The sequence below is a fragment of the Dipodomys ordii genome, unplaced genomic scaffold (assembly GCF_000151885.1).
Source record: "Dipodomys ordii isolate 6190 unplaced genomic scaffold, Dord_2.0 Scaffold10, whole genome shotgun sequence".
Lineage (NCBI taxonomy): Eukaryota > Metazoa > Chordata > Mammalia > Rodentia > Heteromyidae > Dipodomys > Dipodomys ordii.
This window is the reverse complement of record NW_012267226.1, coordinates 24,297,431-24,316,689: the sequence shown is the minus strand read 5'-3', so window position 1 is coordinate 24,316,689 and position 19,259 is coordinate 24,297,431. Positions and strand designations below refer to the sequence as shown.

Here is a 19,259-nt window from a genome sequence, read left to right as displayed (position 1 = left end):
CCCTCCCCCTCCACACCCTGTCCCTCCACACCCTCCCCCTCCACACCCTCCCATCTACACTCTCCCACTCCACACCCTCCCCTCCCTGAGCTCCTCAGCTCAAGGGGAGTGCTCTGCTGCTTGAGCCACAGAGCCACTTCCCATTTTCTGGTGGTTTATTGGAGATAAGAGTCTCATGGACTTTCCCACCCTGGCTGGCTTTGAACCGAGATCCTCAGATCTCAGCCTCCTCAGTAGCTAGGATGAGGGGCGTGAGCCATGGGCGCCCAGCCTGTAATTCTTTTGTTACATGAGTTGCTAAGACTTGGATGCTCTTTAAAGCTAAGAAGCCTCCTTTCCATTTCCGGGCTCTCCCGTGCCATGTGTGCACTGTTGCGGGGTGGGGGTCTGTGAGTCCTGCAGCCTTGGTGGGCGTGTGCGTGGCGGTCGGCATGGGAGCCGCAGGGGGCTGTGTTCACGGGGCGCGGGCTCCGCACAGAGGCTGCTGTGACCTCGTCTGTCCCTCTGTGCCGCTGCCTTCCTCCAACGAGGGTCGGGTCTTGAAGGGAGGCGCTCAGATGGGCGGCTGGGGGCCCCCACTGTGCGGCCGTGGCGTCGGTGCTGGGGCCGTGCGATGCAGCGCATCCTACTGCTCTTGGGTTTTCACAGACTGACGAGTCACGATCACCACGCGGGCGTGGGGGCGGGGCCTTGTCGGTGTGAGCGTGTGTTCTGGCACTTTTGCTGGCGTTGGGCAGAAGCTGTGGGGGCTGCCACACGGCCCGGTCTGTCTGCAGCCTCGGGGGCTGCCACACGGCCCGGTCTGTCTGCAGCCTCGGGGGCTGCCACACGGCCCGGTCTGTCTGCAGCCTCGGGGGCTGCCACACGGCCCCGTCTGTCTGCAGCCTCGCTCCCTCCACTCAGCCCTGCCTCACTCGCTCTTTCCCGGGAACCGCGGACCCTCACAGCCCGAAGCGTGGAAGCCTGTGGGGATGACACAGCTGTGTCCCCTCCAGCAGCGTGTCTGGGGAGTCACGGGCCAGGAAATGAGTGTCCTCTGCCCGCCTCTCAGGGGTCTGAAGGCTCACAGGGGCGGCGTCTACTCAGACTCCTCAGGTTCTTCGAGTTACAAACAGTAATTTGGTCTGCAAATGGGAGGCCGCCATCTGGGGTTATTTTCACGGCGATGTGGAGTCTGTGGGTCTCAGGGCGAATGGCCCGGTGGTTTGTATCGTCCGTGGTCGTAAAGGTCGAGCCTCTTCAGGGGAAGACAGCATAGTGCCTGCACCGGAGGCGACGTGGGAAATACAGTTCTTAAAGTTTTCCAGGCTCTCCTAGTGGGAGCTTCCGTTTGGTTTAACCTCATGGAAGTTACCGGAATGAGAGGCACACGGACAGAGTCAAACCTCAAATCAGCTCAACTTTGCTGCCACCCTGTGTCAGTCACGCCAGCAGCACTGACTGTCACAGCTTCTCAAAAGCTGCACCCAGAGACGGGGAACAAAGAAAAGAGGTGGGAGCTTCCCTGACCTGACACCTGACTCTCCTGTCTGCACCTCCAGGGTGTCAGAAATCACAGGCACGGGCCACCACAGCTGGTTAGAACAATCTATGGAATACTTAGTTTCAACAGTAATCACCAGTAGATGCAAAAACCGAGTATAAAATCAGTCCAGAGCTGGCAAATAGTACATCTTGCCATAAAATGAGGAACTGTTAGGGCAAAAAACCTGTAAGAAAATAATTTGCGCATAGTAGGTTTTTAGCAGTGAGTGTGATACGAGGCGACACGGGGCTGTTCACGAAAGGAAGCCTTAGGCATGTCTTCCAGCAGTCAGTGTTTAGCTGTGGGAACACGAATCCTCGGATCAGTTGTTGTCTGCCCGGACGGAGGGCGCGGCGGGATGCTGCCCGCCTCCGAAAATTATTTCAACCTGCGCTGCTTCCTTAGTTTAAAACAATAAGTTGCAGACCTATCAGAGGCCCGTTTCCCAAAACATTTCCTTCATTCGCAGCGGGAAGAGATGGAGTGAGTGGCATAAAATCTCAGGGAAGTGAATGTAAACATCTTCAAACAGTTATTTTTTGGCTATGACTCACTTCACGTAAACATCCAAGTGCCGTAATTCCGTGGGAAGCCAGTCTGGCTGTCCTCACCGATCAAAACGCCAGGCAGACCTCGGCTCACACCTGTAATCCTAACTACTCGGGAGGCCGAGATTTGAGAATGACTATCTGAAGCCAGCCCAAGCAGGAAACGTCCATGGGATTCTTACCTCGAATGAACCTCCAAAGAGCCCGTTTCTCCTGCCCTGTGGCCTCTTGTTTTCTTGGAATCTGTGGCAATGAGAGGCACAAGTTAGCATGACAACTGTTAGCAGTCAGCCTAAAAAGTTAACTCACTCTGCCAAAAAGGAAGTCAAAATTATTCTGTCCGTAATTCTCTCTCCAGCCTCGCCAAACAGGTTGAAATTGATTAATATTAGGATGAAATATAATTCCAGGGTATTCTGCATTTGACACTCCTTTAAAAACCAGACTTTGTGTTTAAAGAACTCTCTTCTGTCTTTGCAGCTCTTGTCATTCCTGCAGGGCTTGTTCACCTTCTACCATGAGGGCTACGAGCTCGCCCAGGAATTCGCCCCGTACAAGCAGCAGCTGCAGTTCAACTTGCAGAATGTAAGAGCATGCTTGTTTTCTCTGCCCTCCAGACCGAGCGAGGCCTGTGGCCCCCGTGCGACCCTGGGGCCTTTAAGCCTTGTCTGAGTGCAGCGGGCCTCAGGCATGCCCATCATCACAGAGGGCTCCGTAGCCACTCGCTGCCTGCACGCCCGGAAAGGACAGACCGCACTGTGGGAAAATGTCATACAGCTGTACCTTTTATAAAAGTAAATCTTAGAGCCAGGCGCTCACTGGTGGCTCACGCCTGTAATCCTAGCTGTTCAAGAGGCTGAGATGTGAGGCCAATGGAAAGTTCATGAAACTCTCATTTCCAGTTAACACCAAAACAGCTGGAAGTAAAGCTGTGGTTCAGGTGGTAGAGTGCTGGCCTTGAGCAGAAAGGCTCAGGGACAGTGCCCAGGCCCTGGCTTCAGGCCCCAGGCCCGGCACACACACGGCATAAAGTCAAGCTTAGTTCGGTGTAGACGCTGGGGATTTGGGAGCATTTTGCGCTTATTAATTTATCTGAAAGGGAGGAGGAGCGAGTTCTGGAGGCCACGTCAGTGGAGACAACATACCTGATAGTGCTCTCTTCCATACTTGAAGCGTGCCGGTGAGAAGTAACTTCAGTGTGCTCACCCGTAGGCAAGTAAAAATGGTGCCCGCGGTGAGGTCAACTTGATTGTGACCTCCCAGTGTGTGTGTCCCTAAAGAGAGCACCTGCGCCTTAAACACGTACAGCTTTGGTTTGTCATTTACGCATCAATGCTGGAAAAAGATGCCGGCTGACCCTAAACACATTGGACCGCAGAGCGGCACACTTGCCAACCTTCAAGGGCCCCCTGGCATCACAGAACAGCGAAGCAGCAGCAAAGCCGTTGTAGCCGACCCATTTCTGCATCACCGCGACGGGCCAAGCATGAGGCGCTGGTGGTGCAGATGCTGCGTTAGCCACCCCCCATGTCTGCTGCAGCGACCTCAGCACTCGGGTTTTGTTTTTGTAAAAAGCTTGTATTTCTTTGCTTGATTCTTTTTTTTTTTTTTGGTCAGTTGTGGGGCCTGAACTCTGGGCCTGGGTGCTGTCCCTCAGCTCTTCAGCTCGAGGCCAGCGCTCTACCACTTGAGCCACAGCGCCACCGCCATCTGATTCTTATTATTGCAGAGATGTTCCGTAAAATGCAGTTTGAATGTCCCATGAGAAATACATAATTGGATTTATTCTTCTTGGGTTTTGAGTTTAGCATTTAGTTAACTTGGAGCAGAACTGATTTCACCTTTAATTCATTTCCATTGTTTTCCAACACGGAACACATTTAGGATTTTCTAGTAAATATTAAAAAGGAAAACTGTAAACGCCAAGGTATTTTATAGTTCATTTCTGTATTAAACACAATTACATTAAGATCCCTGGGATGCAGGAACAGGAAAAGAGGGAGGAATTGGGGGACCATTGAATCCTTGTGTCCATAAGAAAGAAAAATAGGAAGGGAAGAAGGTAAGGTGGGAGGGAAAGAAGGAAGGAAGGAAGGCAGGCAGGCAGGCTCCTAACCTGCTCTTTTATTGTGGACTACAGAAAGATCTTAGAGTTATATAGTGATGATTTTTATGTTTTTAGACATGAATTAGGAAGATCACGTGGTCTGAATACAAGAGAGATTTTCATGGAGAAAAGTTTGACGTTTTCTGTAACTTTGACTTGACATAAGCAGATGAGCTGTTTCTTGCAAAAGAAGGTAGTGTGTGCAAAGCTGTGATTCTGTGGCTCACTTTCACACCCACACCCTAGTGTAACTATGTCTCTGTGGAACACCTGGTGGCAGCGAACAAGAGAAGAGAGTTTCTTCTAGATTGACACGGTGCCACCATGTTTGTTAAAACTACTAAGGTTGCTACTCCTCAAAAAAAAAAAAAAAGGTCTGCTTTGGGAAATTCTGGTGTCTGTTTAATGAGTTTGGCATATTTTAGTTGGTTTCCTTTGTCTTTTTTTTTTTTTTTTGCCAGGAAATCCTGGCCAGGGGCGGGGTGAGGTTGCAGGGCTCCTCCGCAGGCCCCGGGCGCTGAGCTCGGGGAAGGGACGGGGGCCGTGCAGAAGTCCCCCCACCCCCCGACCCCACAGCCTGAGTGCATTGTTTCTCTTTACTTAAGACAAGGAACAATTTCGAAAGCACACGACAAGAGGTGGAGCGGCTGATGCAGAGGATGAAATCGGCCAACCGGGACTACAGACCGCCCAGCCCGTGGACCATGGAAGGCTACCTCTACGTCCAGGAGAAACGTGAGTCCCGATTGTTCTCTCCCAGCACCACAGCCGGCTGTCTCTGCTGCCGCCGAGACTTCGCAGAGGTTCTTCGTGGAGGAAGACGGAAATGCCCTGTGGTTTATCACCCCCGTGCTCCCTCTCACCCCGGCTGCCTACAAAGAGGAGCGTTTTGAGATGCTTCCCTCACGCCCCGCACCTCCTCACTGCCCGGCCCGGCCAGGCCAGACGCAGTCGCACACTGCTGGCTCCGCATCGCTGCGTCCGCTCAGCCGTGCGTGCACCAGGCCCACTGAGATGCCCACACAGTGTGCATCCAGGATGCCCAGCTCACCTCGCCAGAGGCGTGGCTCGGAGTAGAGCGCCTCCCAGGGAGCGATGAGCATCAGATACCGAGTTCAGGTCTTGGTCCTGGACAAAAATTCCCGTTGACGGGAATTGTGGTCCCCACCCGGAATCACAGCTAATAGCTGTGATCCTTCGTGAGTGTGGAGCGTACAGCCACACCCCATAACTTCCCAGCCTAGAGCAGCTTATTACCAAAGCAAGTTAAACTTGACAGCCCGGGCACCAGTTAGTAAAGAGAATTGGAAGGCTCGCTCCGCAGCACACTGTGCTCGGAGGTGCCTTCGTGATGCTTCAGCTTCTTGCTTTTAAATCACACTGCAGAAGTCTGCGGGCACTGCTCCTGTGTGGCGTGGAGCAGGTCTGGCCCCGGGGTGGGGGCTGGCCCAGGGGTGGGGTCCTCCTGCCCTCCCCCCCCCGCCCCCGTGCCCGTAGAGACACTCCGGTTGTGCCTTAATGTACAAGTGAGAGCCTGTCATTTGCTGACCTCCAGGGGTTTGCTCCTTCCATTAGGACCGCTTGGTTTCACGTGGACCAAACATTACTGCATGTATGACAAGGGAAGCAAAACCTTCACCATGAGTGTTTCAGAAATGAAGTCCGGCGGAAAAGTGGTGAGTCTCGAGTTTCATTCTTTTTGTAAAGTAGTAACAATAAAAAGCTTGTTACTCAGGTAAAGAAAATAGTCATCCATGTTCGCACTTCTCTAATGACAAGTAGACATTCCTAACAATTGAAAGCCACCGGGCGTCAGTGGCCACGTCTGTAACCCTCGCCCCTCAGAAGGCTCAGACCTAGGGTCATAACTCAGAGCCCACCACGGAGAAAAGTCTCCAGTTAATCAACTGGAGGAGTGGCTCAAGTGATAGAGCATCAGCCATGAACAAGAGTGCCATGTGAGCGCGTAGGGCACCAAGTTCAAACCTGGGAGCAGCAACTCAAAAAGAAGATGGGAAAGTTCAGAAACATTTTCTTGGATCTTTGTGAGCTGAGTGATTTTCGTGGTCCTGGTTTTCCTTTAACTTGTCCATGAATGCGTCTTAACGCGGCTGATTTAGTGGGATGGGGGGGTCCCTGGGCAGACCCCGCACAGGGAGTGTTCTTTTGACAGTTAAGATATGGACATGCCTAATGAGTGAACTTGGAAATAAGATTGCCCAGCCGAGACCTCAGTGTCCGTGGGCTGGAATTTATCCTATAGCTTCCAATAGATAGACAGAATTATCCCATAGATAATTATCCCATAGATAACTCAATCCAGCTTTAACAGATCGGGACACAAAATTCCTAGAGGATGACTCAGCCGGTTTGTAGTCTAGATCATGGCCAAGTCCACAGAAATTGGTTGACGTTAGGGACAGACCAGGCGATGCGTATTGTGCTGTGCGGTCATCAGTCTTAATTCAGACTGAAAGAGAACTCGGAGAACGTACAAAAAGTATTCAGCGCCACCATCGTCACAGCTAGTTTCCACTCTGCAGAGTGGCATTTGCTAGAAATTCTGCTTTTGTGACAGCCCGAGTTAGTGATGTAAACAGTCAATAAGGCCACGAGCTCCGCCACCAAAGACCTAAGTAAGCAGTGCTGGGCGAGATGGGCTGCATCTCACATGCACCGGGCAGCTCTGCTGGGCTGAGCCTAGGTCCCGTCCCATCCCACACGATGCTGCTCCAGGGGGAGCTGGACACTGGCATGACCATGGATGCCATCCACGTCAGTGCCTCACACGCCAGCGTGGCCGTCCACGTCAGCAGCACCTCACACGCCAGCGTGGCCGTCCACGTCAGTGCCTCACACGCCAAGGTGGCTGTCCACGACAGTGCCTAACACGCCAGCGTGGCCGTCCACGTCAGAGTGCCTCACACGCCAGCGTGGCCGTCCACGTCAGTGCCTCACACGCCAGCGTGGCCGTCCACGTCAGAGTGCCTCACACGCCAGCGTGGCCGTCCACGTCAGCAGCACCTTACACGCCAGAGTGGCCGTCCACGTCAGTGCCTCACACGCCAGCGTGGCCGTCCACGTCAGAGTGCCTCACACGCCAGAGTGGCCGTCCACGTCAGCGCTGCCTCACACGCCAGCGTGGTTGTCCACGTCAGCAGTGCCTCACACGCCAGCGTGGCCGTCCACGTCAGTGCCTCCCACGCCAGCGTGGCCGTCCACGTCAGAGTGCCTCACACGCCAGCATGGCCGTCCACGTCAGTGCCTCCCACACCAGCGTGGCCGTCCACGTCAGAGTGCCTCACACGCCAGCGTGGCCGTCCACGTCAGCAGCGCCTCACACGCCAGCGTGGCCGTCCACGTCAGTGCCTCACACGCCAGCGTGGCCATCCACGTCAGCAGCACCTCACACGCCAGCGTGGCCGTCCACGTCAGCACTGCCTCACGCCAGCGTGGCCGTCCACGTCAGAGTGCCTCACACGCCAGCGTGGCCGTCCACGTCAGAGTGCCTCACACGCCAGCGTGGCCGTCCACGTCAGCAGTGCCTCACACGCCAGCGTGGCCGTCCACGTCAGTGCCTCACACGCCAGCGTGGCCGTCCACGTCAGCAGCACCTCACACGCCAGCGTGGCCGTCCACGTCAGCACTGCCTCACGCCAGCGTGGCCGTCCACGTCAGAGTGCCTCACACGCCAGCGTGGCCGTCCACGTCAGAGTGCCTCACACGCCAGCGTGGCCGTCCACGTCAGAGTGCCTCACACGCCAGCGTGGCCGTCCACGTCAGAGTGCCTCACACGCCAGCGTGGCCGTCCACGTCAGAGTGCCTCACACGCCAGCGTGGCCGTCCACGACAGCACTGCCTCACACGCCAGCGTGGCCGTCCACGTCAGCACTGCCTCACACGCCAGCGTGGCCGTCCACGTCAGTGCCTCACACGCCAGCGTGGCCGTCCACGTCAGCAGTGCCTCACACGCCAGCGTGGCCGTCCACGTCAGTGCCTCACACGCCAGCGTGGCCGTCCACGTCAGCAGTGCCTCACACACCAGCGTGGCCGTCCACGTCAGTGCCTCACACGCCAGCGTGGCCGTCCACATCAGCAGTGCCTCACACGCCAGCGTGGCCGTCCACGTCAGCAGTGCCTCACACGCCAGCGTGGCCGTCCACGTCAGAGTGCCTCACACGCCAGCGTGGCCGTCCACGTCAGAGTGCCTCACACGCCAGCGTGGCCATCCACGTCAGCACTGCCTCACACGCCAGCGTGGCCATCCACGATAGTGCCTCCCACACCAGCGTGGCCGTCCACGTCAGAGTGCCTCACACACCAGCGTGGCCGTCCACGTCAGAGTGCCTCACACACCAGCGTGGCCATCCACGTCAGAGTGCCTCACACATCAGTGCCTCACACGCCAGCGTGGCCGTCCACGTCAGCAGTGCAGCACAGCCAGGATGGTTAGGTCACACCACTGTCCAGCGCTGGACACACACGCTCACACCACGCTCAGCTCCCCGTCCAGCGCTGGACAGACACGCTCACACCACGCTCAGCTCCCCGTCCAGCGCTGGACAGACCGTTCACACCACACTCGGCTCCCCATCCAGCGCTGGACAGACCGCTCACACCACGCTCGGCTCCCGTCCTGGGGTCCCAGGACTTGTCTCTGCCTTTTCACACTGGTCCTTTCTTCTAGGGGACGGCGATTAGGCGCGGCAGGGTGCTCTTTCTAGCCTGTTGCAGAATTTCAGTTCCTGCAAGCTGTGCTATTTGGGACTTGTGGTCTTTGTGTTCAGTGGCGTCGTTGGCCATCTGACGGGCCGTGTGTGACCCCACCCCGGTCAGCGCACGTTGGTCTGAGGGGGCGTTGGCCTGGCGTAGCTCTCGCAGCTGACGGAGCAGGTTTATGGGGCAGCAGCCGGGCGTGTGGCTCGATCTGTGAGCACGCGTTGGTTCACGTGTGGTGTTGATGGTACACTGTCTTTCCTGTTCCAGAACGGCCTTGTGACCAGCTCCCCAGAGATGTTCAAGTTAAAGTCCTGCATCCGCCGAAAGACGGACTCGATTGACAAGCGGTTCTGCTTTGACATAGAAGTCGTGGAAAGGTCTGGACTCATTTTTTCACTTTGTGCCTTTAGATATGTTTGCCTTTCCTGGGTGTACATGTCAACACGGGAAGCGTGTGCGTGTTTTCCAGTCTGTCTGAAAGCCATGTGCCTGTTTCCCTCTTTCAAGTAGGCAGGCCACAAATACTTATTTAGAAAGGAAATGAATCACACAAAATAGTTTAAAAGTAGCCCTTCTGACAGCCCTGTACCCAAAGCATTCCGTGGGTTTCCTACCTGTGGTCATCACAGTTAAAGTCCCGCGTGTGTGAATGTGTGTGCATCTGTCCACGCTTGTTTTCTGAGGATCTGTCTGTTTTCTGTGCCCTTTCTTCCCTCCCCGTGTCTTTGTCCTCTGCCCTTCTTTCTGGTCACGTTTTACCTTGATTGTTCTTGGAGGTTTGGAGATTGGTAAGCGTGTAGTGGCGTGTCCGCTCGGTGGCCTAACGCTGGGCACGCTCTGCCCGCAGGCATGGCGTCATCACGCTGCAGGCCTTCTCTGAAGCCAACCGGAAGCTGTGGCTGGAAGCCATGGACGGGAAGGAGCCGGTGAGAGCCGCACATGGGTGGGGGCGGGGAGCCTGGGGTTCGGTCGCTCGTGGGCCGCGCACGGTGGCCGTGTCGGGGTGGAGGGAGGGCTGCCGTGTGGGTCTCCGGCCTGGCTGGGCAGATGGCATCCGCTCCACAGCCCCGTCTTGCTCTGGCTGCGCTCGGGGTGGTTTTCTGCATTGAGCGATTGGCACATGCCGATGAACCATTCCAGGCGGCACAGCCTCCAGCCCGGCCGGTTGTTAAGAAACTGCTCTGGTAAAGCTCTTGTTGGTGGAACTCTCCGTGTGAAGCATTTTCTCATTTAGCTGTTATTTCCGTTGGATGTGGTGTGGTAACTTGCAGTGCCCGAGGGTTCTGTGAGGAAGAGGGGGTGTTAGAGTTTGAACTCAGGGCCTTGTGCTCGCGGGGCAGGCACTCTCCCACTTGGGCCATGGCCCCAGGCTCTTTTTGCTTCTCTTTTCAAATAGGATCTTGTATTTATCCTCAGGCCGGCCTGGACCAGTTGCCCTTGCCTCCTCTTCCCAGGTGGCCAGACCGCAGGAGCCTCTGTCATGCCCAGCTTTTTATAAACTGGTTGAGACGAGCATCTTGGGAACCTTTTCCACCTAGCTAGGCTACAGGCATGAGGCCCTGGTGCCCATCCCTTTAACTGGGACCAGAAGGAGAGCACCACCCTGCCATTGTAGAACCTTCCAGGTTCAGGAGCCTGTGCAGAATACCCGTGTGGTGGCACAGGTACCCACGGTACTGCTTGTGGTGGGCCTGCTGGCTCCCAGCCCTGGGTGGGGCTCCCTGGGCCTTGACGGTGCCCCCAGCCCCTGGTGGGGCTCCCAGCCCTGGTGGGGCTCCCTGGGCCTCGACGGTGCCCCCAGCCCCTGGTGGGGCTCCCAGCCCTGGTGGGGCTCCCTGGCCCTCCATGGTGCCCCCAGCCCCTAGTGGGGCTCCCAGCCCTGGGTGGGGCTCCCTGGCCCTCCATGGTGCCCCCAGCCCCTGGTGGGGTCCCCTGGCCCTCCATGGTGCCCCCAGCCCCAGATGGGGCCCCCAGCCCTAGGTGGGGCCCCCTGGCCCTCCATGGTGCCCCTTGAGTCTTAGGGAATGGTGGTTCTGAGTTCATTTGTCACTCGGAGGAGCCCTTGTATGTCTGTTGAATTTAAGGATACAAAACTCGGGCTCTGCTTTTCTTTATAGTTTCCTATTTCAGTTTCATTATATTTTGCAAAACAAAAATAGTCTGTGATTTATTGTTATTTTTTTTTAATGTGAAGCCTTTTCACTTCTCCACCGATATCCAGAAGCCCGAGCTGGAGCCGGGTGAGGGGCGGCTGGTTAGCTCAGCAAAGTCCGGGTGAGATTAGGCACTGAGCAGGTAGCCGGAGGCAGCCACCCGGGAGGCGCCGTGAGGACTCTGGGGAGTGGTAGGCACGGTGCTGGCCGCAGGCTGGGCGCCTCTGCCGGATGACCAGGCCCAGAGCCTTTCATGGACGGGGACTGCAGGGGAGGGAGGGGGCCGGGGCAAGGGGCCTGGCCTCGGGCCACGGCAGGTGCAGGTCGCAGCAGCATCTGCCCACCTTCCCGGCGCACGGTAACGCAAGCCACTGATTCACATCCTCTGTTTTCAGATTTACACCCTGCCCGCCATCATTAGCAAGAAAGAAGAAAGTAAGTCATTTTCCCACTTCACAACCTTTTATTCGTTTTACTGTAGTATATTGTTTATTTGCATTATCTTCAAATGGCTGCATGAAGGGCTCTCAAGTCACACGTCTGCAGTGAGCGCGCGGGGCATCTTCACACTCCCGCCGCCCCCTTCCCCCTCCCCCGTCCTCACCCCACCCAGCCCCCGCCACTGGGCTCTGTTTCCACATATGCACGTGGTGTGATGACTCTGCCCACCCTTCCTCTCCCCTGCGTCTGCTCCTCTCCCTCCACCTCGCCCGGCCTCACTGAACTGTACGGCAGTTGTTCAGCTGAGTTACAACCATTTGAATCCGCCCTGTGCACACTATACTTTAGTTGGTGTGTGTGTGCACGAGTGCACACGGGTGCGTACAGCCCTGTGCACACTATAGTTGGTGTGTGTATGCACGTGTGCACACGGGTGCGTACAACCCTGTGCACACTATACTTTAGTTGGTGTGTGTGTGCACGTGTGCACACGGGTGCGTACAGCCCTGTGCACACTATACTTTAGTTGGTGTGTGTGTGCACGTGTGCACACGGGTGCGTACAGCCCTGTGTATCCTTTCACATCTTTATCTATTTTAGATCTAAATTCCACAGGAGAGAAAAACACACGCCCTTTGTCTCCCTGAGCCTGACATTTCACTTAACGTAATTTTTTTTTTTACGTCCCTGAAAATGGGGCAGTATTCTTCCTGACCTTTAGCCGTCTGTCCACCAGCAGCCGCTGTGGGCTCGGGGAGGGGGACCGAAGGCTGCCTTCCCAATATGCGCCCAGAGAATCACTCCAACCACCGTTGACGTTTTATTATTTTACCACTGAGGTTATTTGTGAGATGTTAACAAACCTTCCATCTGATGGAATTGAAAACATGAAATCTTGAATCAAAGAAATGGTTCATAATCAAACCGTTTCTCTGTCACTTACATCAGAGTTAATTTTCATTCCTCGGGCTTTTATCTCTCTGAGGCAGTTGATGGTTGGTTGTTTTTTTGGAGGTGATGGTGGTGGTGGTTTGGTTTTTTTTTTTTGGCAGTAATCCCCAAGAAATGGCCAGTTGCAGGATATTCTGTCCACAAATACCTTTCTGATTGTGAGATAGGCTGTTAATGGCCTTTTTGTAGAATCATAAGACTTCGGAAGTGGATTCATCTTGAGGGAGGTAAGATTTACTGTCAGTATTAAACAGGTGCCAACTAAGGTTCACATTAAACTACCCTCAAGCTGTGCCACTGGGGTATTTTTATTAAAAACTACATCACCCAGATTCCTCGGGATTCTGCCATTTGAACTCACCTTGCCAGGAAACAGATCCTCTTTCTGCATGGCCCTTTCCTGTCTCAGATGCGTATCCTGGGCCTGGCGGTTTGCGAGGGAAAATGCAGTTTCTCTCTCTCCTGTTTCCTTTGTCTAGTATTCTCTGTTGGTGGCCTGAGCCTTGTCCCTGATCACACGTGGCTTTTGTGTGGTGGCTTTTCAGCTTGTCCTTCACCCTGGCCCCGGGCAATGTGTGGAGTGTGAGGAAGAGGCACTTAGAGCTCCTCTGGAGCCCCGCAGAGGTGCCCGTGTCTTTTCATCTGAAAAGCCAAGGCAGGGGGTGAAGGAGACGCGGGTAAGGCGGGCGTCTCTCCACGCTGGCCGCTGGGGAAGCCGCTCGCTGTGCGGCCGCGTGCGGTGCGTGCGGTGCATCCGGGGTCAGGTCAGGTCTGGAGGAAGAGGACTCTGGTTTTTGAGCACTGTGGAAGGCCACGCAGTTTCCTCTCCTCGCGGCTCTTCAAATTCTGCCACGATGAATAGCTTTCGTGCTGCTACGCTGCCTATGGAAACGTCATTTGGGTTTCAGAAAAGCTGTAGCCCTGAACGGCTGCGGAGGAATGCTTAGACTTAACGTCTGACGGAATCAAGGAAGTGTATTGGGTCTGTTCTCCGCTTTATCCCAGAGGCCAAAGCACCGTGGGTGTTGCACGGTTTCAGTTCCTGGGAACCGGGCGTAGTTGGGTCCTGATTCCCTCCGGCCGCCTCTGAGGAGGGAGAGAGAGCTGGGGCCAGGCTCTGCTCACCCGCAGGAACCTGTCGGGGGAGGAACTTGAGCAAGCTTGGTGCAAAGAAATAACCCGTCAGTGAGCACTTGGCGTTGCCTGTTCTAGAGCAGTCTGGAACCCTGTTCTAGACTAGTCTGAACCCTGGTTGGGCAGTCTGCGTTTAGATGTTGTTGGATCTCAGGCGAGGGGCGGCGCTCGTGCCTCTGAAGGACCGCCACACACTCACCCTCTTCTGAGTGACGCAGCTTCTTTGATTCTAACGTTTCCGTTGTCGATCGTCTGGCCAGGACGTGGTAACCGTTTTTCTTTTCGTGGAGTGAAGCCGTCCGCCTCCTGTCAGGGAGGCAGCGCGTCTGGGAGGAGGCCGGCTCGGGGCCCGACTCCCTGCGGGCGCCCAGCTCACGGTCACCCCCTCTTCCAGTGTACCTGAACGAAGCCGGCTTCAACTTCGTGAGGAAATGCATCCAAGCCGTGGAGACGCGAGGTGAGTGGGCGGCCGGCGCCAGCCTCTCAGCAGGGAAAGCCGGGGTCCGTTCCCCACCTGTAAAAACGCGTGTGGAACACACAGGCATCCCCGACTCAGAAGACCGGGGATGAGGAATACCCTCGTCCCTCCCTTCCCGATGCCGTTTATGTAGAGTAGCAGCTGGGGGCTTCCCTCGACGCGCGGAGGGTCTCCGAGGCTCTCGACCGCCGTGCGGGCTCTGCTCTGGGAAGTGCGTGTGCAGGGCCGTCTCGGGCCGGCTGGACCCGCCACACCGCGGAGCCGCCAGGCTGCTCTTGTGCTGCGTGGCGCGTGGCGGGCGTCTGCCGAGCCGCGCACCTCCCGCCCGGCGGCGTGGGGCTCACGCCATGCACACGCTTTTCCCTCCCCTCAGGCATCACCGTCCTCGGCCTGTACCGCATTGGAGGAGTCAACTCCAAAGTCCAGAAGCTCCTGAGCACCACCTTCTGTAAGTGCAGCACACATGCAGTCCCACACGTGGCCCGGAACACAGGCTTCTCGTGCACACATGGCTGCTGCCCGCTGTGTATTTTAAATTCGTAGTTAATCTTAACTCGGTGTGTTTATTGGGTGGGGCTTCACAGATGGGCTCGTGTACAGCCGCTGAGCCCTCTGCAGCCCTCAGGCCCGGGGTTGGAGGTTCAGCTGTCATAGAGGAACGATAAGAGCGCGAGCGGCATCCTGGCACTGCTGGGTTTGGCTTCCAGGCTGGCTTTGGTCACCTGTGGCGAGGTGACACCAGGATGCCCGCACATCACATCCCGGCTCAGCCTGGACACGCTCAACTGCCCCACATCTCAGCTGCCTCCTCTGTCATGGGGGTGAGCTTTCCCCGTGTCTTGAGACTTCTGAGGATTGACTGTTTTAATCCATGCAGAGCCCTGCGATCACGCGGCGCACGCCGGGCATTTTGCCGGGATGCAGTGAGCGCACGCGGCCAGGCGGCTGCCGCGTCCTGCACAGTGACCGACCCTCGACCTTGGGTGTTGGTAGTCACATTCTGAATTACACAGCTGAAATACTTTTATTCTTTCCAGCTCCCAAATCCCCTCCAGATATTGACATTGATGTTGAACTGTGGGACAACAAGACGATCACGAGTGGGCTGAAAAACTACCTCAGGTGTGTTCCCGGGGCTGTGTGCACTGGGGGGAGGCCGGGCACAGGGAGGCCGGGCACAGGGAGGCTGTGCACCGGGGGGAGGCCAGGCACAGGGAGGCTCTGTGCATGGAGGCTGTGTGCACACAGGCAGGCCGGGCACAGGGAGGCTGTGTGCACGCGTGGGGGCTGTGTGCACACAGGCAGGCTGGACACACAGTCCCGCTGCGCTCATCTTGCGTTCTGGAACTGGTAAACGTTATTTTTCAGTAGCACCTTCCAAGGCAGCCGCGTCTTGTGAGCACTGAGTTCATGTGTTCAGAAGAGCACGGTGCTGGAGTGTGAATCAGGGCCTGCGCTGCGGCGGGGCCGCTCCGCCAGCCGTTTTTGGGTTGGTTCTTGTGAGACCGCGTCTGTCTGTCCACCGCGGTGGTTTCTGGCACACAGCCGCCTCGTGCGGGCTTCCTGCCATAGCTTGGATTGTAATGTGCCTGCGGCACCCGGCTACGTGTCCAGAAGGCTCTCGACCTTCCCTGAGCAGCATGGCCTCTATGTCCTGGCCTCTAAATCCTGGCCTCTACCTGCGATGGGTCTCCACCGTTGCTGGGGTTACAGGAATAAGCCACCAGCACCCAGCTCTGAAGGATCATTTTTTGTTTCATATTAAGCCTGTGAGGATATTTAATGTATTTTTTAAACAAATTGAGATACATTTTTTTTTCCTTTTTGAACTATGTGAGGTTGGCTTTGGTCCTGGATGAAGTAATCCCTAGCCTCTCCTCCTGAGAGAGCCAGCCGTGTGGGGCCGGGGTCTGTGAAGTCAGAGAGCCAGCCGTGCGGGGCCTGTGAAGTCAGAGAGCCAGCCGTGCGGGGCCGGGGCCTGTGAAGTCAGAGAGCCAGCCGTGCGGGGCCGGGGTCTGTGAAGTCTGCGCTCAGCGCTGTAACCGTCCTTCCTTGTCCCGCCCCGTGTCCCGCTGACACTAGTTGAGCAGAGAGAATCTCTGAGTTCCTAAAGAGGCTCTGGAACTGGCGGGGAGGGGTGGAGAGGCGCCTCCGTCAGCACGCCGCCTTCCGTCTCTGCTGCAGGTGCCTGGCTGAGCCGCTGATGACGTACAAGCTGCACCAGGACTTCATCCTGGCCGTCAGTGAGTACCACGCGCCGTGGGCCGCTGTGGGTGGGCTGGGGTATGCATGAACACCATGGGCCACTGTGGGTGGGCTGGGGTGTGCATGAACACCGTGGACCGCTGTGGGTGGGCTGGGGTGTGCATGAACACCGTGGGCTGCTGTGGGTGGGCTGGGTGTGCGTGAACACCGTGGGCCCCTGTGGGTGGGCTGGGGTGTGCGTGAACACCGTGGACCGCTGTGGGTGGGCTGGGGTGTGCGTGAACACCGTGGGCTGCTGTGGATGGGCTGGGGTGTGCGTGAACTCCGTGGGCTGCTGTGGGTGGGCTGTGGTATGTGTGGACACTGCTTGGTGCTGTGGATGGGCTGTGGTATGTGTGGACACTGCTTGGTGGTGTCAAGGGGCTGGGGTGTGTGTGGACACTGCTTGGTGCTGTGGATGGGCTGTGGTATGTGTGGACACTGCTTGGTGGTGTCAAGGGGCTGGGGTGTGTGTGGACACTGCTTGGTGCTGTGGATGGGCTGTGGTATGTGTGGACACTGCTTGGTGGTGTCAAGGGGCTGGGGTGTGTGTGGACACTGCTTGGTGCTGTGGATGGGCTGTGGACCGCCATGGGCAGGCTGTGGTGCGCGTGGACACCGTGTGCTGGCGTGGATGCTCCATCTCTTGCTCAACACCACTGTCTGTGTTGTAGCCTGCAGCAGGGCTTCTTAGCCAATACGGATCGTAGAGTAAACTAAATGTTTTTGTCACTTAGGAAGACAGAGTCTGATGAAAACCAGACTGTGGTGCGATGAGAAAGAAGAGTAAAAATTCCAGTGTCGTTTGCTGTCGTGACTGATACCCGCTTTTATGCAGAGAGTTTGCTTTGTAACAAGTGGGATTTTTCAATGCGAACTTTGGTTCTTCAGTTGTTCCGATGCAAATGGCAATCCCATTATTCATTACAGTGATATTTAGAATACGTTGTCTGTCCAGGAATTCACCTTTTATGTGACTCAAGGGGGAACTAGCTACTATATGCCAAACTAGGTTCCTCAACGAAATTCAGTTCTTCATTTGTTTTTGGTTTTGTTTTTAAATACATCTTAGTGTAAAAGAAGACATTTGAAGACCTAGAAGTGTCACAATTCCTTGGCAGGGACGGACCCACAGCTGGGTCCCCGGACTCAAAGTTGGGAAGTGACTTTTTTTTCTTTCGTGCGTGTGTATGTGTGTGTGCGTGTGTGTATGTGTGTGTGTGTGCGTGCGTATGTGTGCGCGCGCGTGTGTGTGCGCATGCGTGTGCGTGCATGTGTGTGCATGTGTGCGTGCGTGTGCGTGTGTGTGTGCGCGCGCGTGTATGTGTTTGTGTATGTGTGTGTGCGTGTGTGTGTGCGTGCGTGCGTGTGTGCGTACGTGTGTGTATGTATGCGTGTGTGTGTGTGCGTGCATGTGTGTTTATATCTCGTCTTCCTCCCGTTGCCAGTTAGGTTTTCTTGGGGACATCTGGGTACCTCAGCCCTGACTTCACACAGTCTGGGAGCGCTCTGGTGTCTCGGGGAATGGAGACAGCCGCTCTGTGAAGCAAGGCTTTGCAGACGAGGTTATGATGCCTGCAGTTAAAACGTGAGCGTCTGCAACCTTTCTTCCCCACAGAGTCGGACGACCAGAACTACAGGGTGGAGGCCGTGCACGCCTTGGTACACAAACTGCCCGAGAAGAACAGAGAGATGCTGGACATCTTAATCAAGCACCTGGTCAAGTAATTCTCTGGCTTAGCTTGTTTATCTCTCTACGTGTTCACTCGCTAAGAGCTGCTGGTGTCTTCTTAAAACATGTGAAGCTGTAATATTTGGCAGTCTAAAATACATCTTTGAGTGTTTGTGTGTAGCTTTACCAGCTTCTATTATGTGAACAGTCATACCCTTTGCAGTTGTTAAATGATGGTGAGATGGATAGCCATCGGGAAGCGTGTGAGGAATCACGGCTTCTTCACGCATGTTGTGACGTGAGCCGTGTGTTTCCTGTGAGCAGTGAGCCCAGCTGGTCTCCCCGCTTCGGTGAACAGGGAATGTCTTCTGTGCTGAAGTTTTCTCTCACTGTGCTCGCTTGTGGTTGTGGAATAGTTAGCGATGTCCTTTGGGCAGGAGTGTAACCTTGTGCTCTGTGTGTGTGCAACTGCATGCTGCTTCCTCAGACATTACCTTGCAGCAGGCTAGCGGATGTCAGTGGTGAGACAGAGATGTCCCAGCGAGGTACGTGCTTGAGGCCGTGTCCCCTCCGGCCCCTGAGCAGCTGGGCTGGCCGGCGGGAGCCGCGGCGCCTGTCTCCGTGTGTTTTCAAGGCAGCCATGATGGCGGCTTCCGCGTGCTTGTGCAGCCTGGGGAGCTGCCGGGGACGTTCTAGAAGGAAGAGAGGCAGGAAGAGGAGGCTGGACGCCCCTCTGCCGAGCAGAGATGGGTTTGGTGGGCTCAGGGAAACCCTGGACTTGCACTGGGGAGACTTGAGATGGGAGACACCTCTCTTCCTGATGTACATGACCTCAAGGGCTTCTAGAATTTTCTGTGTGTGTGACAAGAGTAACGGACCTGCTGTGATGGTTCAGGCAGGAGTACATATGATGATGATGCCTGAACGTAGTAACTCATTCTGAAGAAAATCAACACCGTAGAAATCACTCAACCGCTGAAGAGTCCATTGGAGAAGCGAATGTTTTCCCTTCAGTGGTGAAGCCCTGGGATCAGCAGTCTCCCAGCCAGTGCTGCGCTTGCGCCCTTTCTTATGTCTTAAGTCGGCACCTGACAGTTGCACACGAGTGTAACAATTGCATTTACGCTGCCGCTGCAGTCCTCATGTGATGCGGATGCGTGAGGGTCAGGTCGGAGGGATGTCTCTCTCCTGGTCATCGGTCATTTCCTTTGTTGAGCCGCGGGGGAGGGGAAGAGCAGGGGCAGGCTGTGGGGGAGGGGGAGCAGGGGCAGGCTGTGGGGAGGGGAG

General features: G+C 55.9%; 1 protein-coding gene across 1 annotated transcript in view; it reads left to right on the top strand.

Annotated features, from left to right (window-relative positions):
- Positions 1-19,259, top strand: part of Arhgap42 (Rho GTPase activating protein 42) — a 78,742-nt gene that overhangs the window by 46,740 nt on the left and 12,743 nt on the right. Inside the window, exons 7-17 of the mRNA XM_013009535.1 lie at positions 2,554-2,658; positions 4,786-4,915; positions 5,756-5,856; positions 9,167-9,276; positions 9,747-9,825; positions 11,448-11,487; positions 13,973-14,035; positions 14,430-14,504; positions 15,094-15,178; positions 16,241-16,299; positions 17,919-18,024. Coding sequence (XP_012864989.1) covers positions 2,554-2,658; positions 4,786-4,915; positions 5,756-5,856; positions 9,167-9,276; positions 9,747-9,825; positions 11,448-11,487; positions 13,973-14,035; positions 14,430-14,504; positions 15,094-15,178; positions 16,241-16,299; positions 17,919-18,024 — 953 coding nt within the window. The remainder of the gene's footprint in view (positions 1-2,553; positions 2,659-4,785; positions 4,916-5,755; positions 5,857-9,166; positions 9,277-9,746; positions 9,826-11,447; positions 11,488-13,972; positions 14,036-14,429; positions 14,505-15,093; positions 15,179-16,240; positions 16,300-17,918; positions 18,025-19,259) is intronic.